The sequence below is a fragment of the Salvia miltiorrhiza genome, chromosome 5 (assembly GCF_028751815.1).
Source record: "Salvia miltiorrhiza cultivar Shanhuang (shh) chromosome 5, IMPLAD_Smil_shh, whole genome shotgun sequence".
Lineage (NCBI taxonomy): Eukaryota > Viridiplantae > Streptophyta > Magnoliopsida > Lamiales > Lamiaceae > Salvia > Salvia miltiorrhiza.
Genome location: NC_080391.1, coordinates 13,069,345 through 13,094,389, shown reverse-complemented (window position 1 = coordinate 13,094,389; position 25,045 = coordinate 13,069,345). Strand labels below are relative to the sequence as shown.

Sequence of the window (25,045 nt, the reverse complement as noted above, 5' to 3'; positions counted from 1 at the left end):
AAAATATACTACTATTAATTTTTTTCATAAATTTTTTAATCCGACTATAGTTGGAAATTTCTAATTCAAATTTTTTTCAATCGAATTAACCCGCACCCGAATAACTTGACAACTCAATAAGATTGACCCAAAATTTGATGAGTTGGCTCGATTGAGGTCCCTATTTATCATTGTGATAGCGATTGGAAATTTTCATCATTATAAAAAAAAAAAATCTAACATGATAAAATAAAAATAAACTATAAATATTAATTTTAGAACAAAAGTAACTATAAAGTAGATTGCAGCTGGAAGGACTAAGGGTAAGAATTACCTATTGACTACTATGATCACATTAATATGCTCGTCAAAACATATATGTGACATAATTTATTTGTTTTCTGCGTATTGATGCATCTACTACAAATTATTTACATATCAATATATATTGACGATGATTAAATGTTGTTACTGCATATATGCATCCCATGATCCCAAGTCAAATTACTTTGCAGGTCGTCGATTTATATTATCACATGCAACTTGCATGTTGGAGGAATCTTCTACCATAGGTTGTTTACGCGTGGCAAACAATTTGGCATCTTTCCTTCTTAATTAAATTCGTGGAATCTACCACACAACCAAACTAATTAAACAAAACATAACTCTCTCAGAATTAAAGTTGATATTTGTCATGGGGTACTAAGACGACAAGAGGGATCCTACAAACCTAGCTGGATTTTCAAATTATTCATCACATCATTATTTTATCCCACACACACTTATCTTATCTGATGGTTTGATAAAAGCAAAAGGATAATTAATCGAATTACGATGGCCCAAGTATTTCTAAAATGTTACTCTCTTATTTCTCCACGTAATAACTTTGTCTTGATTTCACCCCATTTATGAAATATACTTAATTATACTCCCACTATCTATCAATAAATGTATGTCTAGATGAAAAAGTAAAAAAATTGTATCGATGACAAATTAAGGTAAAATGAGAAGTAAGAAAAAAAAAATTACACAAAATTTTGAAATATGGAGTAATATTTAGAAGATCTTATAAATTGTTTAAAAACTTATTTTGATTAACGACTTAGAAAAAACTTATAAGATGTTAAACAAACTGTTTCAAGTAAACACGGCATCTTGGTCGAGAACACCGGGTTTGAAATTTAGACCAACTAATACAACTAGTGATTAGCATGAAGCTTGAAGCAGTCACATGACGCGTACATTTATAAAGCAGTCGAGTAATTATATTTTGTTTCTTTATATCCCTTGGAAGCTGGGGTCTTTTATTCATCCCAACAAAGAAACAAAAATGGCTGAAGTGGCAGTTGCGTCGGCGTTGAGTGTAGTCCAGATCATTATTCCTTTCCTCACCAAATCCAATCTCACTTTGAATGTGAAGAAAGATGATATCGAGAGCATGAAAAGGTGGCTTAGATCGATGCAGGCTTTCATGGAAGACAACTGTGGGCGTGAAGGGAGCAAGAGGCAGCTAGATCTCGTCGACAAAGTTAGGAAAATCGCCTACGACATCGAAGATGTCGTTGACGACTTCATCCTTCACTCGCCGCTCTACACCTTTCACCATTACACCATCACTCGCAAGATTCACGGCGCCCTCCACGACATCTACCATCAGTTTCCGCTACGCAGAGTCTCGGAGAAAATAGCAAGCATCAGAAAGGAAATAGAAGAAATCATGTCACAGAGCGCTTTCAATTCCATTAATCCAGCTGCATCCTCATCATCAAGCTCAACAAACAGATCTAGAGTGAGTCCTCTTCTCCTCGACGATGAGATGGTTGGCTATGAAAACCCAAAGAAAGAATGTATGAGGAGATTGGTCGATGGAGAAAAGAGGCTACTCACACTAGCCCTAGCTGGTCCTGCTGGTTCTGGGAAGACTACGTTGGCCAAAAATGTTTTCTGGAAACCACAAATTCAGAGACAATTTGATTGCCATGCTTGGGTATGCGTGTCTCACCACCCTGATATTGACAACATATTACAGAATCTGCTGAAACTGCTGTGCAGCTCCAGGAAGGAAGCGTATCCAGCTGATGATGGCTCTACTTTGCAAACACGGCTGCAGAGATACCTCGCCGGGAAGAGGTACCTAGTTGTTCTTCATGATATTTGGAAAGACCAAGATTGGATGGATCTCAAGGATGCACTCCCCGATTCAAAACGTGGCAGCAGAATACTTATCACCACTACCTACTCAAATCTCTCATCCATTGACCATGTATGCAGCTTACCCGGTCTAGAATCATTAGACGCGTGGAAACTCTTCTGCCGAAGGGCCTTCCCCAACGGGGAATGCCCTGCAGAGTTGAAAGAGATTTCCTCCAAAATTATGACAAGATGCGAAGGGCTACCCCTTGCGATTGTGGCAGCAGCTGACGCCCTCGCGCAGAAACCGCAGAGTCTGTATGAGTGGGACAGATTTCACTCTGAACTTGGAAGTGGAAGCCGGAGCAGCCCCAGCCTTTTTCACATCAACAACGCTCTTCAGCGCAGCTACATGGACCTGTCTAGCAGCCTCAAGTGTTGCTTCTTGTACATGAGCATTTTCCCTGAGGATCACTCTGTGGAGCGTGGCAGGCTTATACGTCTCTGGGTGGCTGAACGCTTTGCAGTGGCCACCGATGACCAGACTGCTGAGGAAGTTGCAGAGGACTATCTCAATCAACTCATTCAGAGGAACTTGCTTGATGTTTGCAGCTGGGATATTGATGGTCGTCGACCTAGAAATTGTCGGGTCCTCAACCTCGTGCTCAAGTTCATCATCCAAAAATGCAAGGACGAAAGTTTTGCATCAATTTTTCCCAAAGACAATACAAATCAAAATCAAAACCACAAGATTCGGCGTCTGTCTGTCCACGATAGCTGCCAGCTTTTCAAGGAGGACGGTGATCACTATGCTAGTATCCGTTCCATGTTTCTGTTGAGGTGTGTGACCATCAACCCAGCTCCACTTTCTTTTGCTTAATTTTTCTTCTTACATAAAATTTCTAAGCTAGTACTTAATGTTTTTAATTTCCAGGGAGCTTAATCCCTCAAATTTTGAGAAAAATCTGCAAAAGCTTAAGTTGATCAAAGTCGTAGATGTGCAAGGTGCGCCTCTCACAAAATTTCCCAATGAAATCACCCGTTTCACCCTTATGAGGTATCTGAGTTTTAGAGACACCAAAATAGAGTCTATTCCCAAATCCATAGAGAGACTCTCTTACCTTGAAACCTTGGACCTGAAACAAACCGGTGTGACAGAGCTTCCGCAAGAAATATCCAACTTGCACAACCTCTGTCACCTCTTGGTCTACAAATACAACGTAGCATTCGACTCCATCCAAGGTGTCAAGTTGCACGAGGGAATCAGCAAATTAACAAAGCTACAAAATTTGTCCCTGCTGAAGGTCGGCCCAAATGGTAAAATCCTGAAAGACTTGAAAGCATTGACCCAACTAAGGAAGCTAGGAGTGACGGGGCTCAAAAGAGAACACGGCAAACATCTATGGGCTGCTGTTGAATTGATCAAGTGTCTGAAAACTCTTGACATAACCTCAGATGCAAAGGATGAATACATTAAAATGGAGGAGGAGATGCAGAATCCTCCCAAGACACTTGAACGTCTATATCTGAGAGGGCGCTTGAAAAGGATGCCGAGATGGATCGGCAGACTGGATAATCTGCTGAAGATTGTTTTGAAGTGGTCTCAACTGAGCGAGAGCCCTTTGAAGACTCTGAAACGTCTCCCAAATCTGATGGACCTTCAGCTGGTTGATAGTTTTACTGGGGAAGACTTGATATTTAAAGCTTCAGGTTTCCAGAAGCTCAAGAATCTGGTGATAGAGGATTTCGCTCATCTGCATATGATCAAGATTGAGAATGGAGCGATGCCTGGGCTTAAGCAGTTATCGCTTCGTAGATGCCCTCATATTGTGACGATGGTGTTGGGAGTAGAAAGTCTCAGCAAGGTTGAAGAGCTGACTCTATACGACATGGCTGAGGAGTTGGTAGCTCGACTTAGCATCAATGGCGAAGATCGCGATTGGGTTAAACACATTCATCTCATTCATTCATACACTTTCAAAAATCACATTTGGTCGCTTCACAATCTCTCTGATCCTGTTTCTTTCTCACATTGAACCAAAACATTGCTCACTATGTTTCCTTCAACTATGGAAGGAAGAATCACCCACATATACTCTGTGCTTCGACTTTAAGCCCTATGGAAGGAGGAGTCGACGTCTTTGCAGTTCCAGCTGATAATTACCAACCCTCTCCGCGTCAGCTGAATTCGCCAACTAATTTGTGAGTTGCAGTTGTGTTGATGAGTTGAATCCGGTTTCTGGATTTGTAATTTATCATTTCTTTTTTGTTTTTTTATTGATGGATCGGAATTTACTTTGTTGCTCGCTGAATTACGTGTAAACTTTTGTACGATTGGTATTTGGTAGTCTAAGCTGATTTGCAATCCACTTTTGTGTTCGGCTGGTGATATTTGATAGGAGGTCGGAATGGCCCTCCTAATTTATACTAATAGAAAAAGTGTTTCGGGTGATTGCTTATTTGACTCCTATTACATATTTTATTGCAAAGTTATTTTTTTTTTTTTGTATATTATTGATGTTTGAATTGAATTACGAATCTTCATATGCATAAATAATTATAAAAAAATATCTCAATCATGCGAAATCAGTTTTTTTCATGTATATCATTTAGTTTGGCTTGGTTGCATCAAACGATACATAACAGAAATGCAGTTTAAACAGAGAAGAAAAACTGTGAGAATTCTTGTAAATAGTCCAAACTTAGAACGGCTAGGAATAGAGCAAGAGCATATGAGGTATAGTTCCATCTCTTAATTATTTAACATTTGTTTTTCTAATTGGTTCATGCATGATGCATGTAATAAAGTTTTGTTAACCAACTGTTTTTCATTAGATTTGAAAATTGTTCGAGTTCTGTTTAAGAGAAATTGACAAATTGTGATATTTTGCATCAATTTCCTTGTCAATTTCGTAAACAAAGAATTGTCTACGGTTTGTGCAGATAGTTGTTGCTAAAGTTCAATCTCAGGTTCGATCTCAGTTAGCAGTTTGCATATAGTTGTCGTGATTTTTTAAAGACTAGTAGAAAGAACGTACGTTGTACGTGTAATTAATGTTATTTTAATTGATGATCTATTATTTAAATAAATATATTAATTCATTATTTTTATTAGATAATTTATTAGATGGATATATTTATTTATAAGCCTTATCAATAGGTATAGATATAAAGTATTCTTTATATATTTGGGTGACAAATAAATATATATCAAAATGGATTTATATTTTATAAATATAATAATAAATATATAATAGGGGTAAAATAGGCAAATCACAAGTTGTCCTTAGACTGCATTGCTCTTTTTCTATTAGTATAGATATCAATAATATAAGAAGAAATTGATTTGGTCATAATATTAATTGCATTTTAGTGTGTGGTTTTGATGATTTCAAGCTTTGATAATATTTCTATGTTAAGTAGTAGGGGAATTACATTTTACCATCAAATCTGATCAAATTTAATTCTATCTTTTCAAAGAATATTCAAATAATAATGGTTAAAAAGTGAACAACTCCGAAACCTTGATTTGGATTTATTCGCATAAAGAAAATGTGTATTAGAAGAAAATAGTGGAAAATTTTGTAATGTGTTGGAGAGAGACTTTAATTAAAATTATCAAATAAATCTCATTTTCTTATAAAATTATAAAAGGAGTGAATAATACTAAACTATTATTATTAGGATTTGCTAAGTTAGTTTATGTTTGTATATAAGATAACTATGTAATTTTAAGTTAATGATTGAGCATGAGCTATTTAATAAGCACAAGCTTCCAAGTTCCAACTATTTATATTAAGAAAGAGAAATTTATATAAATTTTCTATAATCACCACATTATATCAAACAATATAGGGTTAATGCCGTGAAAAACCATGAACTTTGGTGCCATTTCAAAATTTTCCATGAACTATTTTTTTTATCCAATTTTCCATAAACTTAAACGCCTGAACAATTTTTCCACGAATTTTTCCTCCGGTGAAGCTCCGGGCTGACATGGCAATTTTTAGGCAATACGAGCTGATATGGCGCTTATGTGGACCAAAAATTGCCACATGAAAAAAAAAAAACACGAATTGTTCTTCTTCCTCGCCCTTCTCTCTCTCTCTACGTTCTCTCTCTTCTCTCTTGTCTCTCTCTCGCTCTCCTCCGGCGGACGTCGCCGGTTTTCGCCGCATCCGGTGCCGCGAGGCCGGCGCCTTTTCTTCTCCCTCTTTCCTTCCTCCATTTTCTCCCAAATTCTCAAACTACAAACTTCCTAGGGTTTTTAAATTTTTCCATTTCAGATCTGCAAGTCGGTGGAAATTTTCCCATTTCAGATCTGCAAGTCGGTGGAGGATTGGGAGGACGAAAGCTGCAAGTCGCCGCCGCCAGTCGCACCTCTCTATCCCTCGCTCGATCCCCCATCTCTCTCTGTTGTTGCTGTGCTGGTGAAGTTGCAGAGAATTCCAACCCCCAAATCCATTTCTCCGACCTCCCCTTCTCCGCCGCCGATCATGGCCTCCCTCCGGACACAGAGAACTCGGAGGCCGTACCCCTCCACCTCCTCGCCACCCTCTTTCGCGCCTCCACCTCCCTCCAACCCCCCTTCCGCGCCCTAATCCGCGATATAACCGCCAGAGACAGCGCCCCGCCGCTCTGCATAATCTCCGACTTCTTCATGGGCTGGGCTAACGAGGTCGACGAATCCTCCGGTGGAATTAAGGTAAAAACGATGTCGTTTTACCCCCAATGAAACGACGTCGTTTTGGTTCCTGTCCGGCGGTGCCATGTCATATTTCAGGTTATTTAAAAATGCCATGTCAGCATTCAATTTGGGGATTTTTGAAAATTGTGGAAAAATTGTTCAACCCCTTAAGTTCATGGAAAATTGGTTAAAAAAAATAGTTCATGGAAAATTTTGAAATGGCACCAAAGTTCATGGTTTTTCACGGCATTAACCCAACAATATAAACACGAATATAAATATTTTTTTATTAATTTAAATATTTTTAAAGTCCACTCGTTTTGGAAGCACCATTATTTTTTAGACATATCATTATACTAGGCCTTTTCGAGAATAAATTGGAGTAATAAATTTTATTAATTCCGAAAACTGTACTTGTGTAACACAAAAGTTCAATTTGTCTCTTTTTCTGACCTGATAATTCTCTTCCCAATTTACTTTTTGTGTGACCAGCACGTAAAAATCGATCGAGAAATAAGACTATTTGTGTGTACTTGAGTACTCATAAAGTTTAAATCCGTTGTCGCCTTTGGGTCGAATCTGAGTCTTTCTACGTGGTTCAGTTGCTCACCATTGGTGCTACCATCGTTCCTTGGCGTTTCAAGAATCGGTGGAGAAGACTTCTTAACGTAACAAATCTCCTCCACATTCGTATTTCTCACATTTTTCGGAAAGGAAATCAGGTTGCTCATTTCTTGACTTCTTTGATCTAGGAGGAAAGATATTGCGAGTATCACCAAATGTTGCGGCTCACCCGTTTCTTAGGATGGTTCATTAGGTGGATCAGAGTTGTGTTTGGTATGTTCGCACATCTTCATTGGCCTGATCATGGGTCAGAGTGTCGGTCCCAGGCTTTCTCAGTACTTTGGTGCGCTAGACCCTGGCCTGGCCCGATCGGACTTCGTTGGGTTGATGACCGTTGTCTTAGCAGAATCGCTTGTTTTTTTTTTTTCTTCTTCTTCTTCTTCTGTTGCTTCTGTAATAGACGTGTATTTTTTTCCTTACACGGTGCTTTTTCATTGGAATTTCGTTGGTAAGATTTTAATGAGGCTCCGTTAGTTTGCATCTTTGTGCTCTCAACAAGTTCTTTAGGTTTTCGTTTCTTTTCTTTTTAATAAAATTTCCATTTCATCATTAATATATATAAAAGTAATTTGGACACGTACAAAATATAAATTGCATATTATATTCTTACTATATATTTTAGTTTAAGAATAATTCTGTAAATTATATATTAATAGATATTTATAAGAATATACTTTCTCCGTCCCCCAAATAACTTCCTAGTAGGGGACGACACAGATTTTAAGGAAAAATTGTTAATTGTATTGATAATGGAGAAAAATTGTTATAATTAATATTGAAAGTGGTGGAAAAGTGTTATAATTAGTATTAGAAATGGTGAAAGGTTGAAAAATAAGAATACATAAAGTATTATTAGTGTAACACCCCGATAACTTAGATTTATTTTATAAGTTTAATTAATGGTATTTTCTTGTATAGCTTATTATTATTATTATTATTATTATTATTATTATTATTATTATTATTATTATTATTATTATTATTATTATTATTATTATTATTATTATTATTATTATTATTATTATTATCATTTTTTATTCTTTATCTTAGTAGGAGATATACATAGAAAATAATTTTTTATATTTATCAAAAGCTCTTTAGAAACTTGTATAAATATGAGATCTATTTTCAAACCCTAAAACAGACGGACACACTAATTAATTAGGATTTTAGAGAGCAGAGAGGGCCAAAAACGTGTAGGCAGTTTCTCCCTTGGGACTTTCATAGAACGTTGTCCATCCAACGGTGAAAGCTGAGCGGGATACAGTTCAGAAGATCTGAGCTGGAGTGAGATTTTCGCAGGAAATCAAGTTCTGGCAGTTTCGGGAGAACGGCCATAACTTCCTTCACATAACTCCGATTTAAGCAAAACAGGCGGCCACGGAAAGCTCTCTCGAAGACGAAGAAGTCGTATTTCTGGGCAAAATACAATTTGAGGACGTTTGAGGCTTTAAACGAAGGCTTGAAGCTGACTGGTCTGTTCAGCTGCGATTTTGACGAATTCTACTGAATTCTTCAGGTGCGGCGCTATTAAGACCTTCATTCCGGATTTTAGTTAATTGCCTTCGACTTTAAGGTGAGGGATTTTACGCTTATTCATATAGTTATATATATTTTTATTATCGCGCTTGATTACTTGTTTACGTGCATCTTATGACTATGATGTTATGTGTGATCATGGGACCTAAGCCATTGATCTATGATGTTATGTGCGATCATGAGACCTAAGCCATTGATCTATGTTATGTGCGATCATGGGACCTAAGACATTGATCTATGTTGATAAGTTGATCATGGGACCTAAGCCATTGATCTTATGTATGTGTTTGGTCATGGGACTTAAGCCATCGACTCAAACTATGATTATGTTTGTCAAGGGGCTCCGGTCTATTGGCGTATGTTTGCAAGTATGATAATGTGATTTAATTATATATGTGACATATATGAATATTTAGTTTATCATTTTATTTCATGTTACTACTTTAGTTTTGACAAGTTGATTTTAAATTGGTTTAAACTTTTATAATTCAAGAAATTTTATTTTTATCTATTAGTTTTTAAAGATTTTATATTGAAAAGTTTATGAAAATTGGGGTGTTACAATTAGTGGTGTGATAATATCAAAAAATGGATAGGAAGTTATTTGGGGGACATATGAAGTATATTAATTCATTAGCTATTACACCAAATCTGCTTAATATATGTCTAGCTCTCATGTTATCATTATCTTAATTTTTCATATTTGAAATTAAATTTATTTATAACCATTGAATAAGGAATGTGAATTTATTAATTACTAACTAAACTAATTTTTCATCGCTACATTAAAAAATATATTTATGGTTTCGCTTCACTTTTCTACTAACAAAAAGAAGAATTAGATCCCAAAAATACTATAAAAATATAGTATAATTCGTTAAATATACATTAAAAAGAAACAATACATCCACGTGGCTATTTTGAAGAAGGAAACACAAATTTTGGCCACTGATTTGAAAAACACAAAATATGACAATTTTTTACGTTTTAGGACTGTTTTGCCTTTAATTAGGGCGGAACCGAATTCGGGTTTGCGCGCGAGTTAAGTACACTTGGCACTATTAATGCCAAAAGTATCAACATAAAAAAAAAATCAAGTAAATTGGTACACTTGACACTATTAGTGTCAATAGTGCCATGCACGAATGACACTAGTGACCATATTAGTGTCAATAGTGTCATATACTTGTGTTGATACACTGTCTTGTCTTATATAGATGAGTGCAGTTATATGATCATTTTGAACACTTCCTTGTAGGATTTAGATTCTCCATTTAGGATTTAGATTCCTCATTTGTAATACCCGGGCTTTTGATGACGTGTTTAATTGCTTGAGTTTGAGTGATTAGGGTATAGATCCCTTGTTTGATTACTTTGTAAAGAAATGAGAAGTTATATGAAGTTTTATTGTTATTTTTTTTATATTGAGATGTTCTTTTGATAATGTGAGAATGATGTGGGATTTTATATCCGTATTTGAGTTTGAGTATTTGAATAATTCGAGATAATTATTTGAATGAGAAAGATGAACTCGGAAGTGAAATCTGAGTCCGTTAAGACGTTTTTGAAATTTTTTACTTTTTGACGATGAATAGTAAAATACTGCTATTTCGTCTTTTTGTCGACTTTCAAAATCTTACATGCACGTCGTCGAGAAATATTCTTAGTTTTTCGATACGAGTCCAATAATGAAAGTTTTTATTTTGGGTTTGTGGGAGAGAAAATCTTTTCTTGGTTTTTGAATAATGGGGATCCGTTTTCATTTAATTGCATTGTTTAGTACCATATTCTGCAATGAGTGATTAGTTTAGTAGTAATCAATAATTGGGAGCAGAAGATGATGTTTTGTCATATTTGGAAATTGAGTGCTACCAAATTAAAGGCCAAATCTTCAACTTGAACGGTAGGGGTCCCTTTGTTATTTTCTTTTTGGATTTGGATGGAGAAAAAAAAAGTGTAAACAACAGACATTTTTAATGGGGAAGCCCATGTACATGTACCACGGCTGTGCAATTAGTATTCTCCTGTGGAATTTCTTTGTTGTTTACTGAATTATGTTGAATCAGATCTTTACTATAAATTTGTAGAAATACTAATAGGCATGGTATTTATATAGACTATAGATGCAGATAGGGATACTAGAGATGAGATGAGATATTATTATAAAATCCTGAGCTTTTAATTTGCATCCTTTATTAATTTTATTCTTTGAAGCAAGTTTATAATTCCTAGTTAAAGGGATTATTCTATTGTTTTCAGAGATGAGAATGGTGATAAATAAGAAATATTATTAGTCGACTTATTGCTCGACTAATTGAAGTGACGGATGTTATTTAATTATTTATCTATGAGCTTTCTTATTTTAATAAGTGATGATTTATTATTAAAGCATAAATATTAGATTTATTATTATTTCTTAATTATTGAGATTATTTTTCAAATTATTCAAGTGAGGTTTTATATTATTAAGTTATGATAAGGAAATGATAGAATTATTTTGTGAGTTAGTTAAGGTGTAGAATTTTAAACCCACACATACTCATATTTTATTTTGTATGTGATGTGTGGCTCGATAGTTATAAGAAGAGTTTGTTCCTAAAGTGCTTGATTGAAGGTTATATAGTGCTATTTCTATAATAGCAATTTTATAGATTTTAATAATAGGTGTATTTTATTGGATAAGTATAGTGGACTTTATGAATTAGCTTATAAGGAAAGACAACCTTCCTTTTCTCCCTTCTTCTACCAAGGTGCCGTATCCCTCTTCTTTTCTTCAACCTCCATGTTTGTCGATCCAAGCTCCAAGAATCACTTCAAAAAAATCACACCTATATTCATCCAGAAACGTATATTAAGGTGAGAAATCTTGGATTAAGTCTTATTGATAGTAGAATAGAAGAAATTCTCCTATCTCTTCTTCTTGCTATTTCGAGAAATAGGCTGTTGTGGAAGAAAACGATTTTGCCTCTTGTATCATGTTGATTACTACCTGTTTCAAGTTAGTAATTGTTTAGAATTAAGTTAAACTAAAGCATGCTAATGTGCCTATAGCTGTTATTTGAGGAAAATATGAGTGATATGTCAATGAGCATTGCTGTCAGATTTCGGGTTGGACAGAACAGTATGTTTCGGGGTACTTTTGATGATGTTTTCGTAGTCCAAATAACTTGAAATTTTTACTGTAATAACTTCATCATGTGTAGTCGTTCTCTGCAAAATTTCAGCTAAATCCGAGACCATTAGATATGCTAAATTATTTTCTGAAATGTACTGCACGAAGCAGCGAAGTTCAGTGGTAGATTTTGCCTTTTGTGATATAACTTCTCATACACTTGATGTATTGTATTTTTGTAATTTTATAATAAAAATAGACTGAGAGATTTCTAAAAATGTAAAGTTTGTATTTTTCTCTAAAGAGGATGATTTTATATGATATTTCAAAGTTGATATTCATATATGATTACATATTTGAGATTTCCTACTTGAGCAAGTTATTAATAGAACTATGCTAAGTGATTGATGTTTAGTTATTAATTGTAAGCTAATCTATATAGAATGGATTAGTTTACTATTAAGCTTTTCTCAAGTTGAGATATCCCAAGAGATGTGATGTTACTATTTGCTTTTAGTTAAGTCCATATAAGTAGAATACTCAGATTAGAGGATGCAACTTTCAAGTGATAGAAGTTTCATTCAAGATTTACTTTCTATTTACTTACTTATTATCCAATCTTACTTGGGAACCTCATTATAATGAAGGTTTGAGTGGCAGTGTAGAGTGAACAAGCAAAGACTTCTATTTCATTAAGCGTATCAGGTGGGCATTACTTTTACTATACGTATGTAGAGATCCCCTACGTGTCGTAGGCCTCTTATACGAATGAATGCATGAGATGATTTAACTGTTAATTTCAGTTTTATATATCTATCAAACGAGTTTAATGCTACCTTTGAACAAGTTATTTCGCTACAAATTTTTGAACTGGAAAATATTACAACTGTTGTCTTGCCATAAAATGTTTAAATTTTAGTATGATATCTATCTGCTTTGGCTTTGCCAATGATGCAATCGAATTCGAGTCCTGAGCAGTTGATAGCTATCCTGCCAGGGCTAGTGTACACCAGTGACCGTGAGTCATCTAGCGGGTTGGCCGGTCAAGTGACCGTGAGAGGTGGCCACCTCTCCGGCACACAATTCCAGATATGATAGATTACAAGAGAACTTAGACTGATCAGTCGAACTTTAAGAATCACAAATGAATTTAGTAAGCTTGGGCCTTTTAGCTAAAACTCCCTTGCTGTACTGTTTATGATGGCATGACAATTTACAGTTTTGAAGCATGTATTTTTATACTTAGGCATACGTGCCCACTGAGTACTTTTGTACTCAGCCCTGCATATGTTTTCTAAATGTGCAGGTTGAGCTGATGTGGTGATGGTGCTACAATGAGCGGAGTCTCCAGGGTTGTTAATAAATAGTTAACATGTCTAGAATATGTCTTCATACATATGTCTAGCTACATTCCGCTGCAAGATGTTGTTGATGTTATAGTATGTTATGTCATACTTTGAGTCTTAATAAAATGGTTTCATATGATGTATAACTTGATTAATGATATTAATTAAGTTTTATGCTGTCTTTCATAGACTGTTTTCAATTGAGTATTAATGAATAAAAATGACGAGTTTTATTAAGATGAGTAAGTTTTACAGCTATAAATGACGTCCATTTTCTTCCCCTTCTTCTTTAACCCCATCCCTAGTCGTGGATCACTCGGCCTAACTATCCCTAGTTAGGGCGGGCTGTGACAGAGTGGTATCAGAGCGAAGGAAAGCTCTGAATTAGAAGTCTTGAGTTTAGTCTAGAATAAGTCACTAGACTAATAGTTATTAACAACCGTGAGCTCAGCGCACCATCACACCAGGCTCAACGAGGTATGTAAAATTTCAAAGTTTATTTGACGTTAAATTTTGAAGAGCATGATGTTGAGGTTATATGATGAGTTATGATGTTACACTTTAAAGGTGCATAGTTTGAGTTTGAGGATGACAACATGATTAATAATGAATTATTATGTTGTAAGAGCATATGTTGATGTTACATGATGAATCATGAGAGCGTTTATATCATATGATGTTATATGATTGAGGATGCATAATTATGAGTTATGATGTGATGTATTTGAGATGTTTTGTGATGAGAATTGTTTGAGCAATTGTGATAAGTCACGATGATTTAGATGAAGGAATCTAATGTCATTGTTAAGAGAGATTTTTTTTACTAAGTAGAAGGATGAAATGAGAACTTAGAGCTAAAGCTTGAGAGAATTAACAATTGCTTTAAGTACTTGTTGGTTTGAGTTATGAGTTTGAGTTATGAGCTTGAGTATAATAGCATGATTAATGATGAGTTATTAGCATGCTGCAATGACATATTGTACGATATGTTGAGTTGTTTTGTGACGCGAGTTTTGCTCACGCAACCTTAATGGTACTTGAGGAGGTATCATGAGCCATAGTCTTTGGAGATGGCTTTGAGAGAGAATTGTTGAGTTGTCTTACTGAGTCACGATGATTTAGATTAAGGGATCTAATATCATTGTTTAGAGAGATTCCCTACTAAGTAAAGACGGGACGAGATGAGAATTTAGATGTTTTGAGCTTGAGTTTTAAGATAACAGTACTACTTAATAGGAGTTTTGCTAAGTTATGTTTTGTTTATTTCTGTTGCTGGAGCCAAGTAGAGTTAGTTCCTAGAGTCACCTTTAAGTTCTCCTTATAGGTTGGCCAGGACTGTTGGCACTGCACGAAAGTGGACTGTTGTGAGATCGAACTCAGGAAAGATCGGATACGAGGACGAGGCGTACAGTATGTGGTTCAGAGATACCTTAGCAGATTTTCAAACACATGTTCATAGACTATGAAAGGATGAAAGCCTTATGGTTGTTACTAGACTGGATGGCATCGTGCACCTAGTCCCCGTGCTACCAATCGAGTGGTAGGATTGAGCAAGGAAGAAAGCCACTCAATATGATGGGACATGTCGTCTTGAGCATTTGACCCACAGGAGATGGGATTTGTTACAGATACCCAGATTTTCTATGCGGATCTACTGACCGGATGCCTGTTTTCTACCAGGGACTCTAGAAGAGTGTAGTAGATATCGAGTCGATCCTTGAGTATCAGTTACCAAAGATGATAAAATGATAAACGATAATGAGGATGAGAAGTAGCCGAGGAGGGCTAGAGTTGATGAGGATGAGAAGAGAAGTCGATGTAGGCTAGAGCTAAGGATGACCTTGAGAGTATGCGCGGTACACCCTCGTTTTTGATTAGTTGCAATTACATTGCGATGTATATAACTTACTTAGGAGATACTGGTACTTGAGATTTTGACATGATGATAGATAAGCATGCAAATATAGTACTCTACTGATGTTAAATAGATGGATGTTCCTAGTGTGCTAAAGTAGTAACTAGATGAGTTAACTGGTAGCAATTACCGTAGGAGGTCCAGACCGAGACATAGTACTATTAATGGTGTCGGTTTAGAAGGGACATTACGATAGATACTATGGTTTTTGTAGGGTTTAAATAACCCCTTTATGTAAGCCCTCTAAAAAGAGGCATTCTACTGATGGATATATTAGGTTGACCAGAGTGGTCTTTTTGGTAGCATTTCGTGAGTGCTTATTGCCTTACAGATGAATGTTAAGGTGACCGTGAGGGTTTCCTTAAAGTTGAGTTAGTAAATTGAACTTGAGTTTCGAGGATGCTTAGAGCGTTGGTCGAGTTGAGTTTTCCTTTTGTGATTTCAAAAATGCCTCAAAGATGTCATCAAGAGTGTGATGTGAAGGATAGGCGGGATAATACTCCGCCACCACCACCGCAACATGAGAGGAGAGTCAAAAAAATATTGAACTTTCGAAACAAGAGTCTAGAACATAGGACCCTGAGTTTAAGCTTTTAGCTTGCTGGTGTGAACTTAAGTTTTGTTATGTATAGTATGTTGAGGGTTTAGAAGACACAAAATTTCCAAGTTCGGGATAGTATATCCCGTGTGACTGGGGAGTGATTATGTTGGACCTGGCCAGTCCGCATGATCCAAATCTCAGTAGACGTGTTTTGGGTTTATAAACCCATGTGTTTCAACTTTCGGTTGAAAAGCCAGATGGGTTCTTACTCTAGGTCATTTTGTTCGACCTGGTAGTTACTTCATTCTACCCTCTGGTCATTCATTTGAGTCTCTTGAACAATTTTTTTTGATGTCGTTCTAGGATTGAACCCTTACAACTTTTGAGTTATCCTAGTAGATTCTTTTAATGTATAAGACTAGTGAGAGGCACGTCAGAGGACTTTAACACCTGAGCAACTGGTAAACTATACTTGAGAATAATTTAAGACTACTCTTGAGAAGTATGTACCGAGGAGTACAGTAAGCAGCGAGAGGCTGATTATCGAAGTTTGATGCAAGGAAAGAAATCGGTTGTAGAGTATAATTGAGAATTCTGTGAGCTATCACGTTCGCTCATCAGAAGATGGATACTGATGAAGAGATGTCTGAGTTTTAAATGCCGGTTTAAGGCAGGACTTTAAGGTAGTATGGGCAAGTTATTGGATGCACCAGTTAGAATCCTGTTTAATACAGGAGCCTCGCATTCTTTAAGTGTTTGAAGCATGTTACCTTCAAACTCGAACTAAAACGAGCTAGTCCCAAGTTGAGAGTAATCACTCCTGTAGGAAGAGCTACTACAGTTTCTCACATGATTTCTAAATTAGAGTTTGAGTTAGGATCACTAAAGATGAAAACAAGAACCTTGCACTTAATGCCTATGTGGAACGTAGACATTATTCTAAGGATGGACTGGTTAGCAGAGAACTTTGCCCCGATTGATTGTAAGAAGAGACAGATAACTTTCCAACCACCTGGAAAGGAACAGACATGTTTTCACGGCATTGATAGAAAGAAGAGAGTTCCAATCGTTTCGGCACTTTAGGCGTCGAAATTGGTAAAAAAGAAAAGAGCACAAGCTTACCTAGTTTACTTGAATGATGAAGGAGAATCAAGTAAAAAAAAAAAAAAAAACTTTGAGGATGTAGCAGTGGTAAGGGAATATAGAGATGTATTTCCCGAAGTCTTACCAGGATTGCCACCAACAAGATAGTTGGAGTTCACTATCGACCTAGAACCTGGATCAGCACCAGTGTCGAAGGCACCCTATAGAATGGCGCCTAAGGAGCTACAAGAGCTGAAGATTCAGCTACAAGAATTGTTCGAGTTAGGTTTTATTAGACGTAGTGTATCCCCGTGGGGAGCACCAGTCCTTTTTGTCAAAAAGAAGGATGGCACGTTGAGAATGTGCATAGATTATCGAGAGCTGAATAAATTGACACTCAAGAACAAATATCCTTTGCCGAGGATAGATGACTTGTTTGATCAATTACGAGGAGCGAGTTTTTCTTGAAAGTTGACTTGAGATCATATTACCACCAGTTCAAATTTTGACAGAATGATATACCTAAGACAGCTTTTCAAATGAGGTATGAGCACTATGAGTTCATAGTTATGCCATTCGGTTTGACGAAGGCACCAGTAGTTTTCATGGATCACATGAATTGAGTTTTCATCAATAACTGGATAAATTTGTCCTAGTTTTCATAGATGATATTCTCATCTATTCGAAGAATGAGCAGGAGCTCCAAAACATTTGAGAACGATGTTGGAAATACTAAGAGTTGAGAAGCTTTTTGCCAAATTCACCAAGTGCGAGTTTTGGTTGAACGAAGTAACTTTACTAGGACATGTTATATCATCTGAAGGAATTAAAATTGACCCCGTCAAGGTACAAGCTGTACATGAGTAGAGATCACCAACTACGCCTAACGAGATTCACAACTTTTTAGGCTTAGCAGGATACTATCAGAGGTTTATTGAAGGATTTTCCATGATAGCAAGACCGAGAAAAGAAGCTAAGTACAATTGGAAAGAGGAGTGTAAAGAGAGTTTTTAAGAGCTTAAAGGAAATTGACTACAGCACCAGTGCTGCTAGTCCCGGAAATGGATAAAGAGTATACCATCTACACAGATGGGTCGAAGAATGGGCTAGGATGTGTTTTGATGCAAGAAGGAAGAGTTATAGTCTATGCATCACGACAACTTAGATCTCACGAGATAAATTATCCAACGCATGATTTAGAGCTTGCAGCCGTTGTGCATGCCCTGAAAATTTGGAGACATCATCTCTACGGAGTTAGATGTGAGATTTTCACGGACCACAAAACTTTGAAATACTTTTTCAAGCATAAGGATATTAACATGAGGCAAAGGAGATGGCTCGAATTAGTAAAGGATGTTAACTGCGACATTAACTATCACCCTGGCAAGGCCAATGTAGTAGTCGATGCATTGAGCCGAAAGGTCTCGTCAAAGTTAGGATGTCTTCTCACGAGAGAGGATGAGCTTATAAAGGACTTTGACAAGATGAGGATAGAGATGATAAAACCACCAGGGACGATAGCAAGTATTGTTGCGACGATGCCTAGTTTGAGGAAAATGGTGATTGAAGCACAAGGAAAGATGAGACAATGAACAAGTTACGAGAAAGGATAAGAGCATGAGATCTCAAGAGTTACCAAAAAGCATCAGACAATGCTATCTTATTTGAGGGGAGAATATGCATTCCCCGCGATGATGAACTTAAGAATACGATCATGAGTGGGACTCATGACACGCCTTACACCGCCCACCCAGGAGGCACAAAGATGTATCAGGTTGTGAAAAATAGATTTTTGTGGGACGGAATGAAATGAGACATAGCTTCGTTTGTAGAGCGATGCTTAGCTTGTCAGCAAGTGAAAGTATTACACCAACGACCCTATGGGAAGTTAAAACCGTTGGAGATTCCCGAGTGGAAATGGGATCACATAGCGATGGATTTTGTGATAGCTTTACCGAAAAGTCAAAGAGGAAATACAGCAATTTGGGTGATTGTAGATCGACTAACAAAATCTGCACATTTCATACTGATCCTAGTCGCGTATGGACCAGATAAGTTAGCACAATTGTATGTTCGTGAGATTATAAGATTGCATTGAGTACCGGTGTAGATCACCTCAGAAAGAGAAAAAAAAATTACATCACGTTTTTGGATGAGTTACAGAAAGAGTTGGGTACAAGGATGAATTTTAGCATAGCAGGCGATAGAAGATATGATAGGAACTACTATCCTTGATAGAGGAGTAAATCGGGAGAATGTGTTGCCACTAATTGAGTTTACCTATAAGATGTGAGACAAAGTTTCGAGATAGGAGACAAAGTTTTCTTGAAGGTTTCACCCTCAAAGGGGATGAATAGATTTGGAGTTAAATGACAGCTTAGACCCAGAGTTATAAGTCCTTACGAGATATTGCAAAAGATAGGTCCAATAGCGTATAGGTTGGCTTTGCCACCTAGCTTTGGAAATGTGCATAACGTGTTTCACGTGTCACAATTGAGAGGATACATATTTTCGACCCAAACCATGTGGTTTACTAAGAAGAAATGATCTTAGAACCAGACTTGAGTTATGAAGAGAGACCTCAGATGATGCTAAATCATAAAATTCGGCAATCGAGTAATAAGTCGATTGCATTGGATAAGGTCCAATGGAGATATGATACTTAGAAAGAAGTGGAAAGAGAGCTTGAGGATAAGATGTGAGAGAAGTACCCGAAACATTTACAAGAGGTACAAATTTCGGGACGAAATTTATTTTAAGGGGAGGGTATGTAATACCCGGGCTTTTGATGACGTGTTTAATTGCTTGAGTTTGAGTGATTAGGGTATAGATCCCTTGTTTGATTACTTTGTAAAGAAATGAGAAGTTATATGAAGTTTTATTGTTATTTTTTTTATATTGAGATGTTCTTTTGATAATGTGAGAATGATGTGGGATTTTATATCCGTATTTGAGTTTGAGTATTTGAATAATTCGAGATAATTATTTGAATGAGAAAGATGAACTCGGAAGTGAAATCTGAGTCCGTTAAGACGTTTTTGAAATTTTTGACTTTTTGACGATGAATAGTAAAATACTGCTATTTCGTCTTTTTGTCGACTTTCAAAATCTTACATGCACGTCGTCGAGAAATATTCTTAGTTTTTCGATACGAGTCCAATAATGAAAGTTTTTATTTTGGGTTTGTGGGAGAGAAAATCTTTTCTTGGTTTTTGAATAATGGGGATCCGTTTTCATTTAATTGCATTGTTTAGTACCATATTCTGCAATGAGTGATTAGTTTAGTAGTAATCAATAATTGGGAGCAGAAGATGATGTTTTGTCATATTTGGAAATTGAGTGCTACCAAATTAAAGGCCAAATCTTCAACTTGAACGGTAGGGGTCCCTTTGTTATTTTCTTTTTGGATTTGGATGGAGAAAAAAAAGGTGTAAACAACAGACATTTTTAATGGGGAAGCCCATGTACATGTACCACGGCTGTGCAATTAGTATTCTCCTGTGGAATTTCTTTGTTGTTTACTGAATTATGTTGAATCAGATCTTTACTATAAATTTGTAGAAATACTAATAGGCATGGTATTTATATAGACTATAGATGCAGATAGGGATACTAGAGATGAGATGAGATATTATTATAAAATCCTGAGCTTTTAATTTGCATCCTTTATTAATTTTATTCTTTGAAGCAAGTTTATAATTCCTAGTTAAAGGGATTATTCTATTGTTTTCAGAGATGAGAATGGTGATAAATAAGAAATATTATTAGTCGACTTATTGCTCGACTAATTGAAGTGACGGATGTTATTTAATTATTTATCTATGAGCTTTCTTATTTTAATAAGTGATGATTTATTATTAAAGCATAAATATTAGATTTATTATTATTTCTTAATTATTGAGATTATTTTTCAAATTATTCAAGTGAGGTTTTATATTATTAAGTTATGATAAGGAAATGATAGAATTATTTTGTGAGTTAGTTAAGGTGTAGAATTTTAAACCCACACATACTCATATTTTATTTTGTATGTGATGTGTGGCTCGATAGTTATAAGAAGAGTTTGTTCCTAAAGTGCTTGATTGAAGGTTATATAGTGCTATTTCTATAATAGCAATTTTATAGATTTTAATAATAGGTGTATTTTATTGGATAAGTATAGTGGACTTTATGAATTAGCTTATAAGGAAAGACAACCTTCCTTTTCTCCCTTCTTCTACCAAGGTGCCGTATCCCTCTTCTTTTCTTCAACCTCCATGTTTGTCGATCCAAGCTCCAAGAATCACTTCAAAAAAATCACACCTATATTCATCCAGAAACGTATATTAAGGTGAGAAATCTTGGATTAAGTCTTATTGATAGTAGAATAGAAGAAATTCTCCTATCTCTTCTTCTTGCTATTTCGAGAAATAGGCTGTTGTGGAAGAAAACGATTTTGCCTCTTGTATCATGTTGATTACTACCTGTTTCAAGTTAGTAATTGTTTAGAATTAAGTTAAACTAAAGCATGCTAATGTGCCTATAGCTGTTATTTGAGGAAAATATGAGTGATATGTCAATGAGCATTGCTGTCAGATTTCGGGTTGGACAGAACAGTATGTTTCGGGGTACTTTTGATGATGTTTTCGTAGTCCAAATAACTTGAAATTTTTACTGTAATAACTTCATCATGTGTAGTCGTTCTCTGCAAAAGTTCAGCTAAATCCGAGACCATTAGATATGCTAAATTATTTTCTGAAATGTACTGCACGAAGCAGCGAAGTTCAGTGGTAGATTTTGCCTTTTGTGATATAACTTCTCATACACTTGATGTATTGTATTTTTGTAATTTTATAATAAAAATAGACTGAGAGATTTCTAAAAATGTAAAGTTTGTATTTTTCTCTAAAGAGGATGATTTTATATGATATTTCAAAGTTGATATTCATATATGATTACATATTTGAGATTTCCTACTTGAGCAAGTTATTAATAGAACTATGCTAAGTGATTGATGTTTAGTTATTAATTGTAAGCTAATCTATATAGAATGGATTAGTTTACTATTAAGCTTTTCTCAAGTTGAGATATCCCAAGAGATGTGATGTTACTATTTGCTTTTAGTTAAGTCCATATAAGTAGAATACTCAGATTAGAGGATGCAACTTTCAAGTGATAGAAGTTTCATTCAAGATTTACTTTCTATTTACTTACTTATTATCCAATCTTACTTGGGAACCTCATTATAATGAAGGTTTGAGTGGCAGTGTAGAGTGAACAAGCAAAGACTTCTATTTCATTAAGCGTATCAGGTGGGCATTACTTTTACTATACGTATGTAGAGATCCCCTACGTGTCGTAGGCCTCTTATACGAATGAATGCATGAGATGATTTAACTGTTAATTTCAGTTTTATATATCTATCAAACGAGTTTAATGCTACCTTTGAACAAGTTATTTCGCTACAAATTTTTGAACTGGAAAATATTACAACTGTTGTCTTGCCATAAAATGTTTAAATTTTAGTATGATATCTATCTGCTTTGGCTTTGCCAATGATGCAATCGAATTCGAGTCCTGAGCAGTTGATAGCTATCCTGCCAGGGCTAGTGTACACCAGTGACCGTGAGTCATCTAGCGGGTTGGCCGGTCAAGTGACCGTGAGAGGTGGCCACCTCTCCGGCACACAATTCCAGATATGATAGATTACAAGAGAACTTAGACTGATCAGTCGAACTTTAAGAATCACAAATGAATTTAGTAAGCTTGGGCCTTTTAGCTAAAACTCCCTTGCTGTACTGTTTATGATGGCATGACAATTTACAGTTTTGAAGCATGTATTTTTATACTTAGGCATACGTGCCCACTGAGTACTTTTGTACTCAGCCCTGCATATGTTTTCTAAATGTGCAGGTTGAGCTGATGTGGTGATGGTGCTACAATGAGCGGAGTCTCCAGGGTTGTTAATAAATAGTTAACATGTCTAGAATATGTCTTCATACATATGTCTAGCTACATTCCGCTGCAAGATGTTGTTGATGTTATAGTATGTTATGTCATACTTTGAGTCTTAATAAAATGGTTTCATATGATGTATAACTTGATTAATGATATTAATTAAGTTTTATGCTGTCTTTCATAGACTGTTTTCAATTGAGTATTAATGAATAAAAATGACGAGTTTTATTAAGATGAGTAAGTTTTACAGCTATAAATGACGTCCATTTTCTTCCCCTTCTTCTTTAACCCCATCCCTAGTCGTGGATCACTCGGCCTAACTATCCCTAGTTAGGGCGGGCTGTGACATCATTCATGGTTCAAATTCCCTATTTAGGGTTTACATTCTTCATTTAGGGTTTAGGTTCCTCATTTAGGATTTAATCATCGAATAATATTTTTGGCACTAATATTACCATTTGTGCCAAAAGTATCAATTTACTTGGTTTAAAAAAAAATTATTGGTACTTTTGGCACTAATATTGTCATTTGTGCTAAAAGTACCAATTTTTTTTTTTTTTTGTTGGTACTTTTGGCACTAATAGTGCCAAGTGTACCTAACCCGCGCGCAAACTCGAATTCGATCCGCCTTAATTAAGGGCAAAACAGTCTTAAAACATAAAAAATGGCCAAATTTTGTGTTTTTTTAGATGGGTGACCAAATATTGTGTTTTACTGTTCAAAATAACTTTCTCAAAATGGGACTCCATTAAAAATCTATCTTCAATTTTATAATCTATACTAATAGAAAAAGAGCCTAAGGCAGTTTAAGGCACAACTTGTGGATTGCCTATTTTACCCATGTTATATATTTATTATTATATTTATAAAATATAAATCTATTTTGATATACATTTATTTATCACCCAAATCTATAAAGAATACTTTATATATATAGTGATAGATAAGGATTATAAATAAATATATTCATCCAATTAATTATCTAATAAAAGTAATAAATTAATAGATTTTTTTAAATAATAGATTACCAATTAAAATAACATTAATTACACGTACAACGTACGTTCTTTCTGCTAGTATAACCATAAAAAGAATGAACGAGTTACGGTAATTTGAAGTTTTAAAACAATTTTTTTCTCTCTCCTCTCCACTCTCTCTTTAATAGTAGTAATTGCTTTCTCCTTAATGACACATTTACTTTTTTTTCCTACTATATTAATGAATTATATATATATATATATATATATATATTATTTTAAAGGGAAAATCACTAAATATCATGTTTTGTGTTTTACATGTTTTTTAATTATAATAGTTTCGAATGTAATAAAGGTGAAGGAAAATATATTGGTTCATTTTATAACTATTTTTAAAAAATAATTTTTTTGTATAATTTTAATATATCTTTATAGATGAATAATTGGTTACATTTATTAAAAATATAATTTTAAATATGAATTTTTATTTAAATTTGTGTATGAAAATATTTATTATGACATGTAATACTGTAATAATAATGTGTAATGCTAATTTTATTTTAAATAATTTTTAATTGTTTAATAAATATAACTCTAATTATTATTACATTTTATACAAAATTGAAAAATCACATTTTGAAATTAGGGTTTGTATTGAATAATTGAGGTGATTATTTTAATTTATTTTAAAAATATATTTTGTACTTACTTATATTTTGATTATGTTTAATATTTATATTTATTTATTTAAATATGTCTTTAATTTTGATACTCGTCGTGTATCGCACGGACGGACGTACTAAACTTTTTAAAACTTGTGCCCTCTCATCTACACCACACTTATCATGAATCGAGGGATCGGAGTTCATATCCCTCTCATACAATCCACATCCACGGATGTATTAATTTTTTTTTAAAACTTGTGCGTTGCCCTCTCATACAATCTATGAACTTTACATTACAATTATTCAAACCTAAAAATTGATTAATGTAAAGTTTATAGATTGTATGCAGTGCACACTGTTACTATTGATTCTATTACTATTATCAAATGCAGCTTCATGGAGGAATCTACTTCTACAATAGGTTGTTTACTTGACTAATAATTTGGCATCTTTCACTTTGAATTCGTGGAATCTACCACACAACCAACCAATTAAACAAAACATAACTCT

At 35.1% G+C, this 25,045-nt stretch overlaps 1 protein-coding gene and 2 long non-coding RNA genes across 3 annotated transcripts; all 3 read left to right on the top strand.

Moving 5' to 3' along the window:
• The first annotated feature begins 1,143 nt into the window (after nucleotides 1-1,143).
• Nucleotides 1,144-4,568, top strand: LOC130986127 (disease resistance protein RPM1-like). The gene is made up of 2 exons (XM_057909412.1): nucleotides 1,144-2,949; nucleotides 3,044-4,568. The coding sequence occupies exons 1-2, from the start codon at nucleotides 1,211-1,213 to the stop codon at nucleotides 4,143-4,145; spliced, it is 2,841 nt and encodes a 946-aa protein (XP_057765395.1). The 5' UTR covers nucleotides 1,144-1,210; the 3' UTR covers nucleotides 4,146-4,568.
• A 6,888-nt stretch (nucleotides 4,569-11,456) lies between these two features.
• Nucleotides 11,457-13,654, top strand: LOC130986125 (uncharacterized). The gene is made up of 3 exons (XR_009089173.1): nucleotides 11,457-11,815; nucleotides 12,719-12,776; nucleotides 13,378-13,654. It is a non-coding gene; the product is annotated as an uncharacterized LOC130986125 (long non-coding RNA).
• Nucleotides 13,655-20,927: 7,273 nt separating this feature from the next.
• On the top strand, nucleotides 20,928-23,125 carry LOC130986126 (uncharacterized). The gene is made up of 3 exons (XR_009089174.1): nucleotides 20,928-21,286; nucleotides 22,190-22,247; nucleotides 22,849-23,125. It is a non-coding gene; the product is annotated as an uncharacterized LOC130986126 (long non-coding RNA).
• Nucleotides 23,126-25,045: the final 1,920 nt, after the last annotated feature.

Excerpts from the sequence above, each read along its gene's own strand:
- LOC130986127 (XM_057909412.1), top strand. The coding sequence starts at position 1,211 with ATGACGCGTACATTTATAAAGCAGTCGAGTAATTATATTTTGTTTCTT. Across the intron at positions 2,950-3,043 it reads CGTTCCATGTTTCTGTTGAG|GGAGCTTAATCCCTCAAATT; the intron begins GTGTGTGACCAT and ends TTTAATTTCCAG.